Source organism: Sparus aurata, chromosome 7, assembly GCF_900880675.1.
Source record: "Sparus aurata chromosome 7, fSpaAur1.1, whole genome shotgun sequence".
Classification (NCBI taxonomy): Eukaryota; Metazoa; Chordata; class Actinopteri; order Spariformes; family Sparidae; genus Sparus; species Sparus aurata.
Window position 1 is genome coordinate 6,501,440 of NC_044193.1, and position 16,991 is coordinate 6,518,430.

The 16,991-nt window shown below is 42.3% G+C and overlaps 1 protein-coding gene across 4 annotated transcripts in view; it reads left to right on the forward strand.

Annotated features, from left to right (window-relative positions):
- The window catches only part of nol9 (nucleolar protein 9), a 7,468-nt gene extending 1,591 nt beyond the window's left edge, over positions 1-5,877 (forward strand). For all 4 annotated transcript variants that reach the window (XM_030424120.1, XM_030424119.1, XM_030424118.1 and 1 more), the window contains exons 3-13: positions 90-300; positions 412-542; positions 708-843; positions 1,510-1,606; positions 1,716-1,813; positions 2,308-2,475; positions 2,564-2,816; positions 2,914-3,028; positions 3,533-3,707; positions 4,533-4,666; positions 4,772-5,877. In XM_030424120.1, the coding sequence (XP_030279980.1) occupies positions 90-300; positions 412-542; positions 708-843; positions 1,510-1,606; positions 1,716-1,813; positions 2,308-2,475; positions 2,564-2,816; positions 2,914-3,028; positions 3,533-3,707; positions 4,533-4,666; positions 4,772-4,888 (1,635 nt within the window). In that variant the 3' untranslated portion in view covers positions 4,889-5,877. The remainder of the gene's footprint in view (positions 1-89; positions 301-411; positions 543-707; positions 844-1,509; positions 1,607-1,715; positions 1,814-2,307; positions 2,476-2,563; positions 2,817-2,913; positions 3,029-3,532; positions 3,708-4,532; positions 4,667-4,771) is intronic.
- Positions 5,878-16,991: the final 11,114 nt, after the last annotated feature.

Here is a 16,991-nt window from a genome sequence, read left to right on the forward strand (position 1 = left end):
TTTTAAGATATTTAGGCACAGATCTGGCAACATTTGAGACGTATAACTATGTCATTTCTGTGACTGAGCTTTACATGACTCTCCTGCAGACCCTGTGTTTCCGCGGGAAGTGCTTTTTGACCTGTCTGTACGGCCGGGTAGAAGTGATGGGGTTCACCATTGAAGAAGGCCAGGAGTCCTATCCTCTCTTCTCCCCAGCCTCACATTGTCCGCTGACCATCAGAGCACTGGAGAGCCCCGTTCGCTCCAGAGACGGCAGAAACGAGGCTTCAATCATCCTACAAAAGTATCTGCCAGCAGGTAAACACATGATCAACTCGCCTGCAGTGTTATGAGAGAGTGATGTAACGATCGTATATTCTCTTTTGTGTTATTGTATGGACTATATTTTTGTGACTGTGCATTTTGCAGCGGCACGGAAGAACTTGCTAAAAAGGATCATGTCAAACTCGGCCATCATCCTCCTGGAGCCCATGGAGACGCCTCTGACACGATTCCTGGGAAGTTTCACTGATCTCAGTGAATTATTCAGCCCCCCGATGGTAGGTTGACTGATATTTCTACATTTAGCTCAATATTGACCTAATCTCAAGAAAGTAAACTACACTGGAGTTGTCTTAGAACTGCAATCAGGAGAGGATTTTGTTAATTTTGAGAAGGTCAGTCATGTCTAACAGAAGGTTTTTTTCTCCTTGTGTGTTCTGCAGAGTGAACTCATGTCAGCTGTTCTCGACACTCCACTCAACGGTTTGGGTATGATGCCCCTGGTCAGAACCGTCGAGGGGCTGAATATCTCACCGAGCTACAGAGATGCTCTTAACACGGTGGTCAGCGCCTGCAGAGGTCAGCTCTTCTTACACGTGCACTTCGTTACATATGTGACAGCCAAATTGAGTATCTAATATTCTGAAATGAGAAGAAATTAACTGGGTCCACATAGTTTAACAGCTAAGACAAAGACCATGTATATTAACGAGTCCAAAAGGGGACCTTTGTAAAAGATTTTCATCACTTTTATATCTTATCACTCTTCTTCCTCCCTAATAAAGGCACAGAATGGCTCCCGAAACATTAAATTGATGAAAAATGTCATTGGAAGATTCAGCGCAAGGAACACTTACATCAGAAGCGAAGGTCCCTTGCACTCAAGATTGTCATAAATTAACACCCAAGAGGTGAAATGAATAAAAAAAAGTCCATCATTGATGTAGAGGGAAAAATAAAAACCCTCTTCCTTCTTCATATAATTAAACTTTCTTACCTCTTCATCGTTCTCAAGTGTTAAAACAACCGCACCAGACCAAACCATGTGTAAGCTTTGTGGCTGCTTCTGTCATGTCTGAATAAATCCAAACAAACATTAAAGTAACAGACACTTATAGTTGGAAATATTAAAAAGCTTTTACTTTAACAGAATGATTAAGACAGCAGTGTTACGTCTTCCATGTGTGGATGTCCAAACACTCACATCTGATGGAAAATGACTTGACAAATGTCTTTCGTTCACAGGAGACATGGACGGTTGTGCGGTTATCTTCGTATGTGGCACCAGGAATGTGGGCAAGTCGACGTTTGTCCGCGTCCTCATCAACACCTTACTAAATCAGTGAGTTCTCATCTTCATATTTATGAGCGCAATTTATATTTGTGTATATATATGTTCATAATTAAATGTGTATATTTGTGTGTGTGTGTGTGTGTGTGTGTGTGTGTAGCACAACAAGTGTAGATTATTTGGAAGGCGACCTCGGACAGACAGAGTTCACTCCTGCTGGTTGCCTGTCTATGTCGACTGTCAGAGAACCACTTCTGGGTACGTTTTAAGCCTCTTGTTACTCTACAGAACCTCCTCCACAAAAACCTATTTAATAATAAAACTTACAGTTGTGAATACAGCTGTTGTGTACATCCATGGTTAACTATTTAAGGTAGTATTCATCTATGGTTGAGGACTCAGAACAGTTTAAGATGCGATGAAGATTTTAAACACATGGTTCAGCGCTTCCTTTGAGTATTAAATGTTAGAGGAATAGGAACATTTGGGGGAATTATGTTTATTCCCTTTCTTGCCAAGAAAAATTGAAAACGGCATGCCTCTCTTGTTCAGTCATAACAAAATCAGAAAGAAAACATAAAAAATCTTTTCACTGGGTTTGTTCCAGGCCGTTTCTCAGCTGCAGCTTCACTGAATTCACTGCACATTTCCCAAAATGTTGAAGTATTTTCTGAACCATTTTCCGTACATGTGTTATTTCTTTTCTGTGTTGTAAAATGGGATTAGTAGACTCATGTTGTCTTATGTTTCAGGTCCTCCTTTCACACATCAGTGCGCACCCGAGCACATGATCTACTACGGTCAGTCGTCATGCGAATCAGACTTGGACCGCTACCTGGAATCCCTGAAGTCCTTGTGGCGCAGACGCTCCCAAAGCAGAGAGACTCCCGTCATTATCAACACCATGGGCTGGGTCAAAGGTCAGCTCACACCACTCTGACAGCAGTGGAACTTTAAATGTGCTAATTGTGACCCTCCTGAACGTGTGCGTGTCTCGGCTGTCCGCAGGGTTTGGATTTCAGCTGCTGGTGGACATGATCCGCTTCTTCCCGGTCTCGCATGTCGTCCAGCTCGGTCACAGTGGCATCACACAGTGTCCACCTCTCACTCCCGAGTTTCTGAGGACAGCACAGGGCTTCCAGACGCACCCACCTGCCCAGACCGCTCTGGACGAGTTCACAGAGAGCCAAATTCCCCCCAGAAGTTACACTCACCTCATTGTACAGTCAGAGTTTCAAGGAGTGGCGCGCCAAGGAACTTCGTAAGTTCAAAATATGAAATGATCAGGCTGTGTCGGCATTAACAGCTAAACACTTTCCTTTTTACGTAATCTTCCGCGGGTGCGTTGTAATTTGCAGGAAACACCAGCGCAGTAATGAGCACAGAGAGTTGTCACTGCTGGCCTACCTGAGCCAGCTGCAGTCTCCTGACCCTGGACCAGTTAGACCTCTGCACAGCCTCACCCCTTATCAGGTACATGAGAATCAGGATCCTACGCTGACTGTCAGTCGAGCTGCAACTAACGATTATTTTCACAAGTTTTACAAGATTTTTCAGTTTATAAAATGTCATAAATGTGTGAAAAATGCCTTCATAATTTCCCAAGTGACTTCTTCAAATAACTTATTTTGTCCAAAACCCAAAGACTCTTTGTTGACTTGGTAAACTTTGTCTACGGTCGTAAATGGCAGAGAAAATCCTGTCATGTAAGAGGCTGGAAGTAGAAAATGTTTGACATCTTTGCTCTAAAAAGAACTTAAACGATTAATCAATACTCAAAATACTTGGTAACTTATTTTTTTACTTCGGATCAATAAAGCAGATGATTGACTAATCCTTTGTTAGCAGTTAACTCTGATTAGCATAAATGCTTGAAGCAGTAATAGTCAGCCAGCCCGTTCACCTTATTTCTCAGATTAAACGACAGAATTATTGTTTTAATTAAACACCAACTGTTCTCCCTCTTCTGGCCTGCAGGTGCCGCACACAGCGCTGGCTTTAGGTGTGATCCACTGTGAGATCGCGCCCAGTCACATGTTTTACGCTGCCAATGCCAGTCTGGTGGGACTCTGCTGCCTGGGAGAGAAAGTAACAAGCAGGGGAGGCCCAGTGCTGCTGTCACAGGCACCCATCTGCCCATGTGTGGGTTTTGGTACGTGTCCTGCCAGCCTGCTGTATGAACGGCCAAATTCATTAGTAGTTTGATGCTTTAATAGTTTTGTTGACTTTGACTTCATTTCTCATTGTTTGGGGTCCCAAAGACACAGCACTGCTATAAGTCTAGAAATAGTTATTACAAGATTAAACTCTTTTCCTGCTGTTCTTCTAACCTAATTTCAGTGTGTATAAAATAGGGGAGAGGTAACTCTTTCCCTTTGCCACAAACTATGAACGGCTTGACCCTGACCAAGTCTGAGACAGTAGCACCTGAACCTGAACCGGAACTGAACCAGTAACAAGTGTTGTTTTTTATGTTTGAGACTCAGCTTGTCTGTTTACCCTGATTTAACCCTAACCCTTACAGACAGTAGATGACAGTGAAAAGGCATTGTTCCATGCACGTAGATAAACAATAAAATAATGAAGGCAATGTAACCGAACATACATAAGTTCTTATCTTTTGTCTGAACCTGGCCCGGCTGTCGAGTCCTGACAGGTTATGGTCAGTTATACCTGCTGTCTTATGTGTACCACATGCTCATAAAGCGTTATACTTGCACCAAATAAGCAAACATGTAGGGTTTTATAAGGTTATATGGGAAGAAATGTATGCTATGTGTGTTTGCCAAAAAGTCAGCCAAAAAGAAATGTTTATTGTTTCATCTTCTAAAGTCATGTGTTTAAGCACTTCTAATAAAGTAAATAATAAAGTATCTAGGTGATAGAATAGTGATGAGTATAAAGCCTCAAAAAACAAAAAACAAACAAACAAACAAACATTAAAATTAAAGTGTATTTACATGGTAATGTGTTCCAGGTGTGCTTCGAGGTGTTGACATGGAGCGAGGTCTGTACTTCCTGCTGACACCTGTCGATCCTTCCATCCTCCGCAAGGTCAACTGTCTCCTCTTGGGGGCGATATCGCTGCCTTCCTGCATCCTCACAACACAGGTCAGACGACAGCTCTGTTCTTCGATACATAATACACTTTAAACATTTGTCTGAATTGTAATTTTTTTTTTACCATGACTCATGTTGCCTTTGTCTGTGTTTCAGCATGGCTTTGAAGGAGAGAGGCCCTACGTCACTACAAACTACAGTTTTGATCTCAACGGCGCAGGAAAGCTGCGCGTCTTCAAGGGCCTGCAGAGACCCAGCCAGATAGGGATGTAAAGACATTTTCTACACGCCGTCGGTTTATTGCCCTTTACTCTTTTTGACTGGTGTCTCAAGCCGAACCAAGTCAGTGATGGCCTTTTGAATGTCCAGAACTAGGCTCCAGCCAGACAGTGTTTTTTTTTTTTTTTTTTTTTAAAGTCAAGTTTCAGTCTGACGGAGCAGCCAGTATCACAGACTCTGCAGGAGGAGACGGCTGCCTTCCTGTTACTGGACTTCCTCTCTGAAAGCCCTGGGTGTTCCCTTCACGTCTCACAGCCTCCTACTGTACGTACATGTTGAAGCCGCTGAGAAGGAGTTTTCTGTTTTTTTCCCCTCTCACACGGACAATAATATCACTATTTGTAGTTTGAGCTCTTGTTTGGTGTCTCTACATTGTAGGTGAAAATCCAAAAAGCTGCAAGTGAAAACAAAAAAGCTGCCAGATATTAAAAGTAAGAAAAAACAGTAGCTCAGATTTTGTGCTTTTTCTTGCTTTCGAGTGCATTTTAGACCCGTGTTTGTTTCTTTTCACAGTCGCATATTTATACATCCGTGTAGATGTAGATTTCAGTCAAGCTACGACCATTTAAATCAGTATTTCACAGTGCGCGGTGTGGTAACCGATTCAGACTAGAGTTTATTTGAGACAGTCGGATAAAAATGGCCACTGCCAAGAGATCAGGTTTTTTTAAACGCTTTTGCATCCAACAATCAAGTGAAGGACGGAACAGGACGGATCTTTCACACGACACTCTCTGTAAAACCTGATGGACTTACAAAAGAAAGAAGCCCATTCTCTCAGTATTGTGTTTTACTGAAATAGCTATTTTTTATTGCCGACTCGCTCTGCTTTAACTGTTGTACATTTGGTATCGTGTTAAAGGGACGCAGTAGTACTTCCTGCACTTGTAGGTCATTCGAGATGTTTTGTAAATGCCGCCTGTTTTACGATTTCTTATGTAGGCCTTTTGTTGGATATAAAAGATAAAAAAATGTGAACACAATTTTGCTTGTTGGTGCTACTTTTTTGAAACCTCCAGGGGGCAGTGTGTGTGTACGCTGGGATCAATGCGCTGAACAATAGCAGATGTTTCACTTAACAGAAAGTCTGCAGGGCAGGAAGCCTGCAATAAAAAGCTGTCCAGACACTGGCCTGTAATACTGAATAACTCCTAATGTTTCATTATGCCTCGGAAAAAAAATCGAGACTTAATTTAAGAAAATGACCAACCCCGCCTGACAATTTGTAACTGACCCTTCAAATTATCTGAGTGGAGGAATTGAAGCAGGACCCGGCCGTAAACATCCACTCACGCAGCGAAGAATTGCTAATTTGTTAAGTGGGCTGTTTGAACATCCCCTCTCTGCCCCCTCGCTGCTCTTTGTTCGCTGTTCCCCGCCTCTTTATTGAGGGTGTGGGAGCAGACAAACACAACACGGCTACATTTTGGCAGAGTCATTGTTTTGGCTTTGTCAGGTCAGATGTTTTCCCAGAGACCTCATGCAAACCAGAAAGAGTGATCTCTCTGTAGAGACGCCAGGAGACACGGTCAACACGAACCCTAACGATTGGACATAACAACGCACTTCACGAGATGCGTTTCATTGCAGAAAACAAATTAAAACGGCTGTTTATTTTATAACAAGCGAGCACAAATCAGACGTTTTGAATGAGACAGTTATTTTTTTTTTTCTCACTCTTGGATTTATTTGATGCAGCTGCCTTTTATTTGCAAACTTCAAATGAAGGCTGAGAGTATGTTAAACTCACCTGCTGTTACCTGACTTTAAATTGGAAAGAGGACACTTGTATGCACATCAAACACAGCTTAGAACCTGTTTGCCCTCACGTGGCTCAGAAACATAAATACAAACAAACAGTCCCTGGATCGTCGCCTCTCCATTATGCAGATCTGCAGTTTTTCCCTCAACATTGTCAAGAAAATGTGTTACGGACACGACAGGCAAAGTCCTGCAGAGATCTTGTTTGTGTGCCTCCACTTCAGCCCTCCGTCTGTGCCAGAACTTTTTGTGACGCCGTGGCTCCCAAACAAACGGTGCATCTGTTGCCCGCAAAGACAATTGTGCTGAGCAAAGTAACAATACAGAGGCGGTGTGCCATTATGACCGCTTAAATCCCCCCTCCTGTTAGATACAGCTCAAAAATACATGGGAGATTCAGAGAGATTTAGCAGGCGATGTCCCGATACGGCTTGACTTTTGAAACCACAAGAAACTACTTTTGTCTGGCCCTCTCTTAGATTAGCCAATACATTATTTATTAAGTCAGTTGCTAATGAACACAAGTGTTGTGTGTTTTTCAGGTAGTAAATATTAATTTCCAAAGCCAAGGGACGTGTCATTAGGTAACACAGCTTATATTAGACATATATCTGTTTTCGACTGAGAAATCTAAAGTGTAATGAGACCCAAGAGTATATCAAGGTTTAATATAATGATTCTGTATTGTATTTGGTGTGGGAAAGTTTATAGTGTACAGTTACATTTGTCAAACTATTTTATGCTTAAGTACTTTTCTCCTGTAAAGTGAGACGTAAGCTAACGTTACCGTTTGAAAATGCAAATACTGAAGCATAAATCGAACCTTTTCCTTGTCCCATTTGTTTTCCATAATGGTACTAAACACCTAGACTATCCAAAGGTTGTAGAATAAATAACATTTTAAAAAAACACTGTACTGGCCTGAATTATGCTATGCTATGCTATGGCTAACCAGCTCCTATATTTCCATGTATCTTAACATTAACTTTAGCTGGAAATATGCTGAATTTTTGCCACTTTATCCTCAGTTTCAGCAATACATCATGTATGTTGCTATCATTTCCTTATTTTTTTTAATGGCTTTTCATTGGCTAGAAACTAAAAAGTGGTTAAGAATATGTTTTAATGACTCAGAGGGATAGCATTAGTTTACACTAGCAAAGCAAAAAAAAAAAAAATCAACCACTGTCAGTTATTATTGAGAAACCGCTAACATTTTATTAAATTCCCCTTTATTTAAGGTGGAATGGTGTTTCTTTGTTAATGTTTTCACTCATTTGGACTATTTTTGGCTAACACGCGAAAACTCATTTGGTACAACTGAAAGCAAATTAATGTTTGACCGACTCACAAAGTTTTTCGTGCTAGCATTAGCTCACAATTGCTAAAACTGCAAAGATTTCTAGTTTTACCGTCCTTAATTTAAGATGGAATGAAGAAAGGTTGGTGTTTTTAAATAATTTGTTTCAGCTAATACATTGTGACTCGCTTGGGACAACCGACAGGAAATATTTAAAAGTTTTAGTGCTAGCATTAGCTCACACTAGCTAAAATCTCCTAGCAAAAAAAGTCAACCATTATCAGTTAACGCTAATAATGAGAAACTGCGATGTTTTAGTTTGATTTCACTTTCTTTAAGGTGGAATTAAGAAAGGTAGGTGTTTTTTGTTAATCTAATCATTAATTTTGACTATATTAAGCTAACATGCTATAACTTGCTTGGCACAACTGACATGAAAGACGCCTGAATGATTAACTGATAGCACCCGCATTAACGTTAGCTCAAACTAGCTAAAATCTGCTAGCGAAAAAGCTAAAACCCTCGTCAATTAATATTATATATATAATGAAGATTATGTTAAATTTTCTTTTCGCTGATACATTGTGACTTACTTGTGACAACTAATGGGACAGACACCTAAATGTTTAAGGACTCGACATTCTTTTAGAGCTAGCATTAGCTCACACGAGCTAAAATCTGCTAGCAACAGCATAGGTTCTTTTGCAACGGTCGTCATTTCAGCCGACAAAATCAACGGTTGTGATGATTCTGAGAAACTGCAAATATATGTAGTTTTGTCTCCCTTCATTTAAGGTGTAATTAAGAAATGTGGGTGTTTTGTATTTATTTGTTTCAGCTACCACATTGTGACTCGCTCGGGGCGGCGGACACCTGAGCGCTCTGTGGACTGAATCAGCCGGAACCTGAACGCACCTCTGAGCCAGAGGTGCGTTCAGGTTCCTGTGCTGCTCAGCTGATGTGCCGTGTGTATCTCTGGCGCCTCTAGCTGAAACACTGCGCCACTTGAGAGACACACCGCACTCGGTCTTTGTGGATCCAGGTTGTGTGAATGAATGGAGCAGAGCCGATGGTTGATCACAGAGAGAGAGAGAGAGAGAGAGAGACAGAGAGGGGCGGCGAGGCGAGACGAAGCAGCCGACAATACGCGTTCAACTTCGGCTGTTGTGAAGTTGATAGACGCGGAGCTCCATTCACGGATCTGCTGATTTGAAGATCGGGGGAGAAGTGTTGTTCCTCCGCGTAAACCGACCAACCGAGCTTCACCACCAGACGGGGTGTTTTATTTTCTCTCCCCCTCCTCTGGACGTCGAGAGGGGGCTTTTTTCTCTCTTTCCTCGCATGTTGTGCAGCCAGCAACAGGTTATTTACAGCTTTAGCACGGCGTCCGACTTGCAGCTGCAGCTCGGCGGGTAACTTTTTTTTTTCTTTCCTCCGTCGTGTGGAAGAAGCAGGAGAAGAGAGGAGGAGGAGAAGGAGAGGGGGGGGGATGCTTTTTGGCCACTCTTTTCCTCCGTGCGTCCAGCGGGATGTGAGCCGCAGCTTTGTGCTCGCCACCGAGCAGATCCGACACGGCTGAGTGTTTTCTTCGAGGAGGAGGAGGGCGAGAATACGAGGATGCCATAGAGGAAGACTGCTAATTAAACATCGCTAGCTCTGAAAAAACCTGCCCGAGACGGACAAGAGACCACTGCGAGGGGAGCTGGTGTCGGTGTGAGCCAGGGAGAGGAGCGGGGTGGAGGGGGGACTCTTCCAGAGGAGAGGACTGCATGCATAGATGGTGCCGAACAAGTGGACCATGAATTCAGTTCTGCACAAATCGCCACCGAGGAGCTGGCTTGGTCTCAGATTACGACTCAGTAAGTAAAAATTCATGAAGTCCAGGCTGCTGATCAGCCCCCTCTTTTTTTTTTTTTTTTCCAAGAGTCGTTGCCTTGTATCATATCAGCAGCTGTTGGAGAAGTCAGCATCTTAAATCACCTTGTGTGTTAGTCACTGTGTGCACTGAGGAGTCAGATAGGAAGGAGACCAGAGGAGCTCTCCCTCTGTGACTTTGATCCTCCAGCAAGCAGATCTTTGTTTCATGCTTTTTTTTTCCCCCCCCTCCAGTCATCAAAGTTAATGGCTGGATTTGGATAAATGAGCTAAGTGATTATCCCAGCTGGAGGCAGAGAAGGAGGACAGTACACTCCGATCTGAGCTTCTCCTTCATGATGAAGGGCTCCTCTGACAGCTCGGCGTAAACTCAGATGATAGATATTACGTCCTGTAAATCTCCAACCAGCGCTATTTATTGTGTGCTATCTCTGCTCCCCTCTCTCTTTCCCAGCACATCAGTCAGATCAAAGTGAAAATGTTGGTGTTAAAGGGCTGTAGCTAACAATTAAGTTATTAATCTGCAATGTGGAAAATGCCCAGAGTCTGAGAATGAGTTGACAAAAACAGGAGATGAAGAAAAACAAACAGTTACATTTAACAAGATGTAACGAGTGAATCTTTCACAGTTTGGCTTCTTAACTCTCAAAACTGTCCGTTTAATATCCACTAATCATTTACTGGACTGACTGACTGACTGACTGACTGATTGATTGATTGATTGATTGATTGATTGAGAGTTTCTTTTATTTCCACGTCATGCACATGTCTGACCCCTCAGGACACCAGATGTGCTGTTGCAGTGGTCGAACATTAAATGTGAATTAAATTACAGGTTATTTTGCAGCTCGGACGTAAAAAACACGATATTCCGCCTTTTCCCTCCCGAGCTTGACAAACGAAATCGGCTACAAAAAAGGTTCCTGCTCACGCGTATCATAATCATCCAGCCCAAAGAAATCAGCATAAATGGAGGACATTTTAGTGTCTAATCGTCTGTAGTTTCATGTGTGATGTATGCAGCAGCGCTTGGCAGTTCATGGGTTTATACTGTAAGCACGGAGTTAAAGTTTAGCAGCCTTAATTGGTTGAGTCTGGTACCCTTCAATGTTCCAGGCCACCAGAGTCTTAAGCCTGTCTTAAACACACGGGTCTAATCTGGGACCAGATGTCTTGTCTGGTCTCTGTCCACCACCGAAAAAAACAAAAACAAGGGCACCAAAAATCTCAGCTGATGCTCTTTGATGATCCGTCAGGATGTTAAAGTGTCAACTGTCATAAAGGAAGTCGTTTGTAGAAAGGCTTCATTATGAATGTGGCCCTTTTTAGGAGCTCTCAATCGAACCACGAGATCCTAATCAGAAGATTGAGTTTGGTTGGAGCTGTAGAAGAAGGAGTTCTGGTTCATGAAGATGCGGCTTATTTTGTTACGGTGCTTGAGAAAATGGTGTCGGCACCAGGTCCATTAAGTGTGCGCCGTGGCGTTTAAGTTGCATCATGTGACCTTCATTAGCTGATGGAGTTTCCTCAGAAGGTGCTGAAAAAATGGAAATCTGAACATCTCCAATTAGCTGACAGCTGGGCACACTCCCATCATGCCCCTGGAGGTCATGTGATACGACCGAGCGCTCCAGAACAGCCACTAAATGGACCTTGTGGTGAGGTGGTTCTCTTTGGCAGGATTCTGGGCATTTTGAGGCGACAAAGCTGCAGATGTCGGAGGGAACGTTTGGAGTGTTTAGTCTTCCTGCTGCACGGCTCGATCCTGAGTAGACTGGTATAAACTGGGTGTGTGCGTGTTAGTGTGTGTGTGTCAGTGAATTCTGCCTGGCTCGTGGCTTGTTACAGTTCAAACTTCCTTCTTCAGACTCTCTTTCCATTGTTATGTTTTTTTCCCGGCAGTAATTTCCTTTCTCTTTTCCACTCTTTGCACTTCTGCCTTTTCCTGATGGGGCTGCGGGTCACAGTTTGCTCTGTTTCATGTCTTTTCTCTCTCGTATCCAGCGTCATGTGCAATGTTGCAACTCATCTTTACATTTGCGCACGTGAAATCTTTTACGGAGGATATGTACTGCATGTGTTGTTGCTAACAGACCAGACTAACTGTTTCATGGCTGTAGGTGATTATGATTGTAGTCTTGGTTTTAAAAATGACTTGGAGGCTGGAAGTTTGCCTTCCACTGTATCACAGTAAATACTGGTCAGCCATCGAAATGCAGCTTGTTTTTTCTCTGGTTGACGAGATATGTGTTACAAATTACGACGGAAAACAAACTTTGCACTGATGCAGTGGCTCTCTGATCCTCTTCCTGGTATCGGACAGAAAATTCATTTCCTTCCTTGCATCATATACATTCTGTACTGTGCTTCCTGTACACGAGCTTCACTGCAGCAGGGATAACCTATAGGTCATATAACACACAAAAATGCTTTTTATAAGATCAGATGTCGTAGAATTTTTTTCAACCAACAGTTCAACTTAAAGATATATTATGGAAGAATGGAAGCAGACCTCTCTCTATATATTTTGTTGAGTGCGTGCTCACATTTTCTCAAATATAAACTCCATTCCTGTCAATAAATGGCTCCGGAGAAGAATCCAGTGCGACTCTGGGTGTTTATTCCTCCAGAGAGGTCTGGCTCTCCCTCTCACGTTGAAAAAATTAGTTTTTTTATGTGAATTTTCTGAAGTGTTTCTAAGTATAAAGAATAAAAGGATAAGGATGCAAGCAGGCAATTCTCTTAGCTTAGCTTAGGTTAGCAAAAAACAAAAGATCCCAGGAAGTGACTGCGTTAACTTCTAATAAAACCACAATGTTTTATGTAAATATTAACAAATCAGATAAAGCATGTTAATATATGAGTCACTCATATTTTTGAGCCCAAGCCAACTTCAGCCGGTGTTTATGCTATGCTAAGCTAAATGACTCCTGGATCTAGATAAGAATGGTATCAGTCTTCTCATATAACCCTCAGCAACAAAGCGAAGTAATTGCTCAATGTGGAACTATTTCTCAAGGCTCACTGAGCTCACGTGAACACAACAGTATTCAGGTACAACAGGTGTTTTGGTCTTCTACACTTCAGTCAAGTATCAGTGTCGTTGTTTTCAGTCGCAAATGAAGTCATGAACGTGCTCGTAGCTGGAGGCCTCCGTCGTATCTTTTCCCGTCATCCCTTTCTCTCTCAGAACACTGACGGATCGTTAGCAGAAGCCGAGACTGTTCTGCTGCTCTTAACTCTTCGGCTCTTATTACCCCCATTCTCAGCGCGTTGTATAGCTGTTATTCTCTTTTTTGTGGGACATCGCTTCACTACAGAAGACGTGTTTCTCGGTTCAGATTTCAGATGATGCACTGTTTTCGTAACCCTGAGGGCTCTTCTCCTCCGTCCTCGTCCCATCCGCTGTTTTGCATCATCAGACAGAAAAAACAATCTGTCCGGCTCTGTTTGCCTTCTCATTTAATTTGTGTGCAGAATCTTTTTAATCTAACGCCGGCTTGTGTGTTTGTTCATCGTTCAGTGTTTGTCTTTACATTTTGATATGATCGACAAAACCCCACATTGTCTGTCACCCTCCGGGCTCCGTGTTGAGAATAGACCAACGGTGAGCTGCTCCTTTTCATGCTGTGCAGCAGATAATTAGAGGGGCTACGTTAAGGTCACACACACAAACACAAACACACACACACACACACACACACACACCTCCTTAAGAAACGTAACGGCAAATGTTTACCTCCGAACGTGTCCTTCCACATTTTTAACCTCCACCCTTGCTCTAAATGACTGTTTATGTGTATTGCTGCCTTCCACATGACAATAACTGTACTTTTAGGGAATAAGTGTTTTTGATTCCTGTCGACTCTGTTATTGGCTTCTCAACGGCAGCCCCCACTACAATTTTAACCAGATTGTTTCAATTTTGGGATTATTCATATCAACAAGTTTGGAAGAGTGGCTGTTTGTCCTATGTGAACTGCTGGTTTAAGGATGGACAGTTAAATTACACGACAGCTCGTAGTAATGGTCGTGCACACGCTCTTCTTTCAGCAACGTGGTTAGGGTATATTGGAATACATCAGTTGGTAATATGGTTTAAAATCTGTTTAGGGTTTTTGAAGTTGTATTTTAAATCTAGGTACCCTATCTCTTCTTGGATTTAGCTTCATGAAAACTTGTTCAATCATCTGCTCCCTCAGGATAAACTGTGGGGATCCCGTAAGTTTTTACCGCCATCATATGGTCAAAAATGTGATTTGTCTTACATATTTAAACAGAAAAAAAAAAATCGCCTCACTTGACCAAGCACATTTTTGGCAAAATGTGGGTTATACAGATGAATAAATGACCAGGCACAGGCTGTAACTATTAGAGATAGACAGATTGTTGGGGCAGATATTGAGCATTATCGCTGCCGGTGGGTTTTTTGGTTATTTTAAAATGTGCTATTTTGGCTCTGAAGCAACAGTCTTTTTTCGTCTGTGGTTTCACTTAATGTCCCGCCCACAACACTATCTGATTGGTCACATTTCATGAGTAATAACCGTTAAACACTGAATAATCTATATCAGTAAAGTAACTAGTAACTAAAGCCATTAAATTGGTTGATATGATGGCTGTATAAAGTAGCAGAAAATGGAAACATTCAAGTAAAGTACTGTAAAATTCCACTCAAATACACTAGTTGAGTTCATTTTATTACATTGTTGGTTATTCTAAAAGAAGTTTATACATGTGTGTGTGTGTGTGTGTGATCTAAATCTTTGGATAATTTCTTCTTCTCGGATTCACACCGAGAAGTCTTGAACCTCTCCCACTCTCAAGTTTGTCGGTGAAGGGTTAACCTCGGCCCGTTTGATGGGCCACCTTACTAAATATAACCCAAAACCTCCTCCATATGGGCACGCACAAGCCTTCAACTGCACTCCCTCTGTCAACACTCTGCCGCACACACTTTTTTTTTTCTTCCCTGCAGCGCACACACACTCGAAAAGGCTCATTTACAGTCTTGTCGTACACCCGCTCACACACTCATTTCTCAACACACCATTAATACTTTAGTGAGTGTGATTCTACTGGGAAGTTAGTTCATTCATGCTCGGCACACAAAGAGGTTTTGCGTTCCGTTTCTGGCTCACACTTAAACAAATCCGAGGTACTCGAGTCGACATTGGTTCTTTGTTAATGAGCCTCAGAGTGAAGTAAATATATTTGTAACAAAGAACTCAGATGTTTTAGTCATATTTAATGGCAAACATATGACATATTGGCATCTTTAGAAACACTTGCTAAGAGTTAGATGAGAACTTTGATACTTCTGTCATGTGTGTCCCTTTATATGAAGCTGCAGCCAGAGTTAGAGTTATTAGCTCAGCTTAGCACAAAGACTGGAAGCAGAGGGAAACACCTGGCCTGGCTTTGTCTAAAGGTAACGGATGAGTGATGGTTTGAAAAGTGAAAGTGTGCTTTTGTCGGACTATTCTTTTAATGTGCAGGCAGACAACATCAAAGCTTTTTCACTAAAATAATTATGCTAACAACACTCCGAGCTGCCCCTTACGTCCATTGTAAAAACTGGCAGTGAGGGGTTTGAGAGATGAGGGCGTTTAGGAGGAGGGGCAGGTCTAATTAAAAGATTGAGTTGCATCATGAGAAATGTAGGAACCAGTGTTTATACACCAGAATTAGTGAGTAAACCAGGTTTTTTAAACATGTGTAAACCGTAGAAAAGGTAATTGACTTCTTTCCCATTGCCAGAGGCAGAACTTAAAAACCTTTTATTAAAAATGTATTGATCCATAATATTCAAATTGAGACACATCGTCCTCTCTGGAGCTGAGGATGAAATAAGTTAAGATGTAAAGCACCTCACTTCGTTCTCATCTGTGTTTATAGTTGAACATGTGCAGCACCAATCAGGCAGCTGGTAAGGATCAGGCACTGACATGTTGGCCAACGACAATGTAGTGCTTCTTTCTTTTACTTCAGGCTCTCTTTCAAACTAGACTTCAACTGTACCATGTCGAAGAGCATCTTGAACAGAAATGGAGGGAAAAGCATTAACAAGCCAGTGTCAGTAAATACACGTCATAGCATCTTGCCGCAAAAGGGGCAACAATTAGTGTGTCCACCCGGGTGTTGTGTTTTCATCACAGCCGATCAGACCCGGAGCCGATAAACACTCGCAACTGTTGCAGAGTAAATGAAGATTGTACCCATTCCCATTAAGGACAAAAGCCAGATGCAAGTGTTATTTTTGTCCAGTGTGAAGGGAGTGTAATTGTCTTTCATGAGGCCCCCAAACTGAGAAAACTAAGTTGCTGGAGTACTAAACGTTCTAACTTGACAGACTAAATTCACCTACATCCTGGTTGTGGTCATTAGACTTTAGCTTAATCGGATGACTGGATCTAGATCATGTGTGCCAGCACACAGCTGCCAGAGCCTCTCGCTGTGGAAAAAATACGTGTCGGTGTTATCATTCGGTCCATTCCTGAATTAATGTAATACGATTTTGTTTCATAACCAAAATATTTTCTGTGTGAGGTCAGATCAAAATACCTTTGGATGTCAGTTCGAGTGCCAAAGTGGAGGCAGGTACTTTCTGGCCTTGCGGCGGCTAAAAAAAGCATCTTTTTTTTATTAAAAGGTGATCTAACGGATGCTGATGAAAGCGAGGCTGTCTAATACCTCCTCTGCTTTGCTCTTTGTTTCCGCAGTAGGTGGAAATTGGCCCTTGTATTTGTAGGCCAGTTCTCATGCTGCACGACTGCTCTCTTCATTAAAAGGGAAGCCGCGTGCTCAAAGCTGCTTCAGATTATTACCATATGTCTGCAAAGCCCAGAGCTGAGCAGCAAACCGGCTCCCATCCTACCCTCTAATTTCTTATCCCAAAATTGGACATGTGGGTCGTTGTGTGTGACAACGTCCCTCCCTTCCCCCGGCCGGTGCAGCACATTCTCACAGTATTTCTTCTCCCATTTTAGACGCATAATAGCAGTGCATCAGCCTTTAAGCGACACTGGGGAAAATATTATGCCTTGAGTTGAGATATCTAACTCCATGTTGTTTTAACCCTTGAGCTCTTTCTCAACGATATTAAGAGAAGTGGAGCGTGTTGTCTCGGACAAGCATCCTCTAATCAAACCCCTCTCGGTC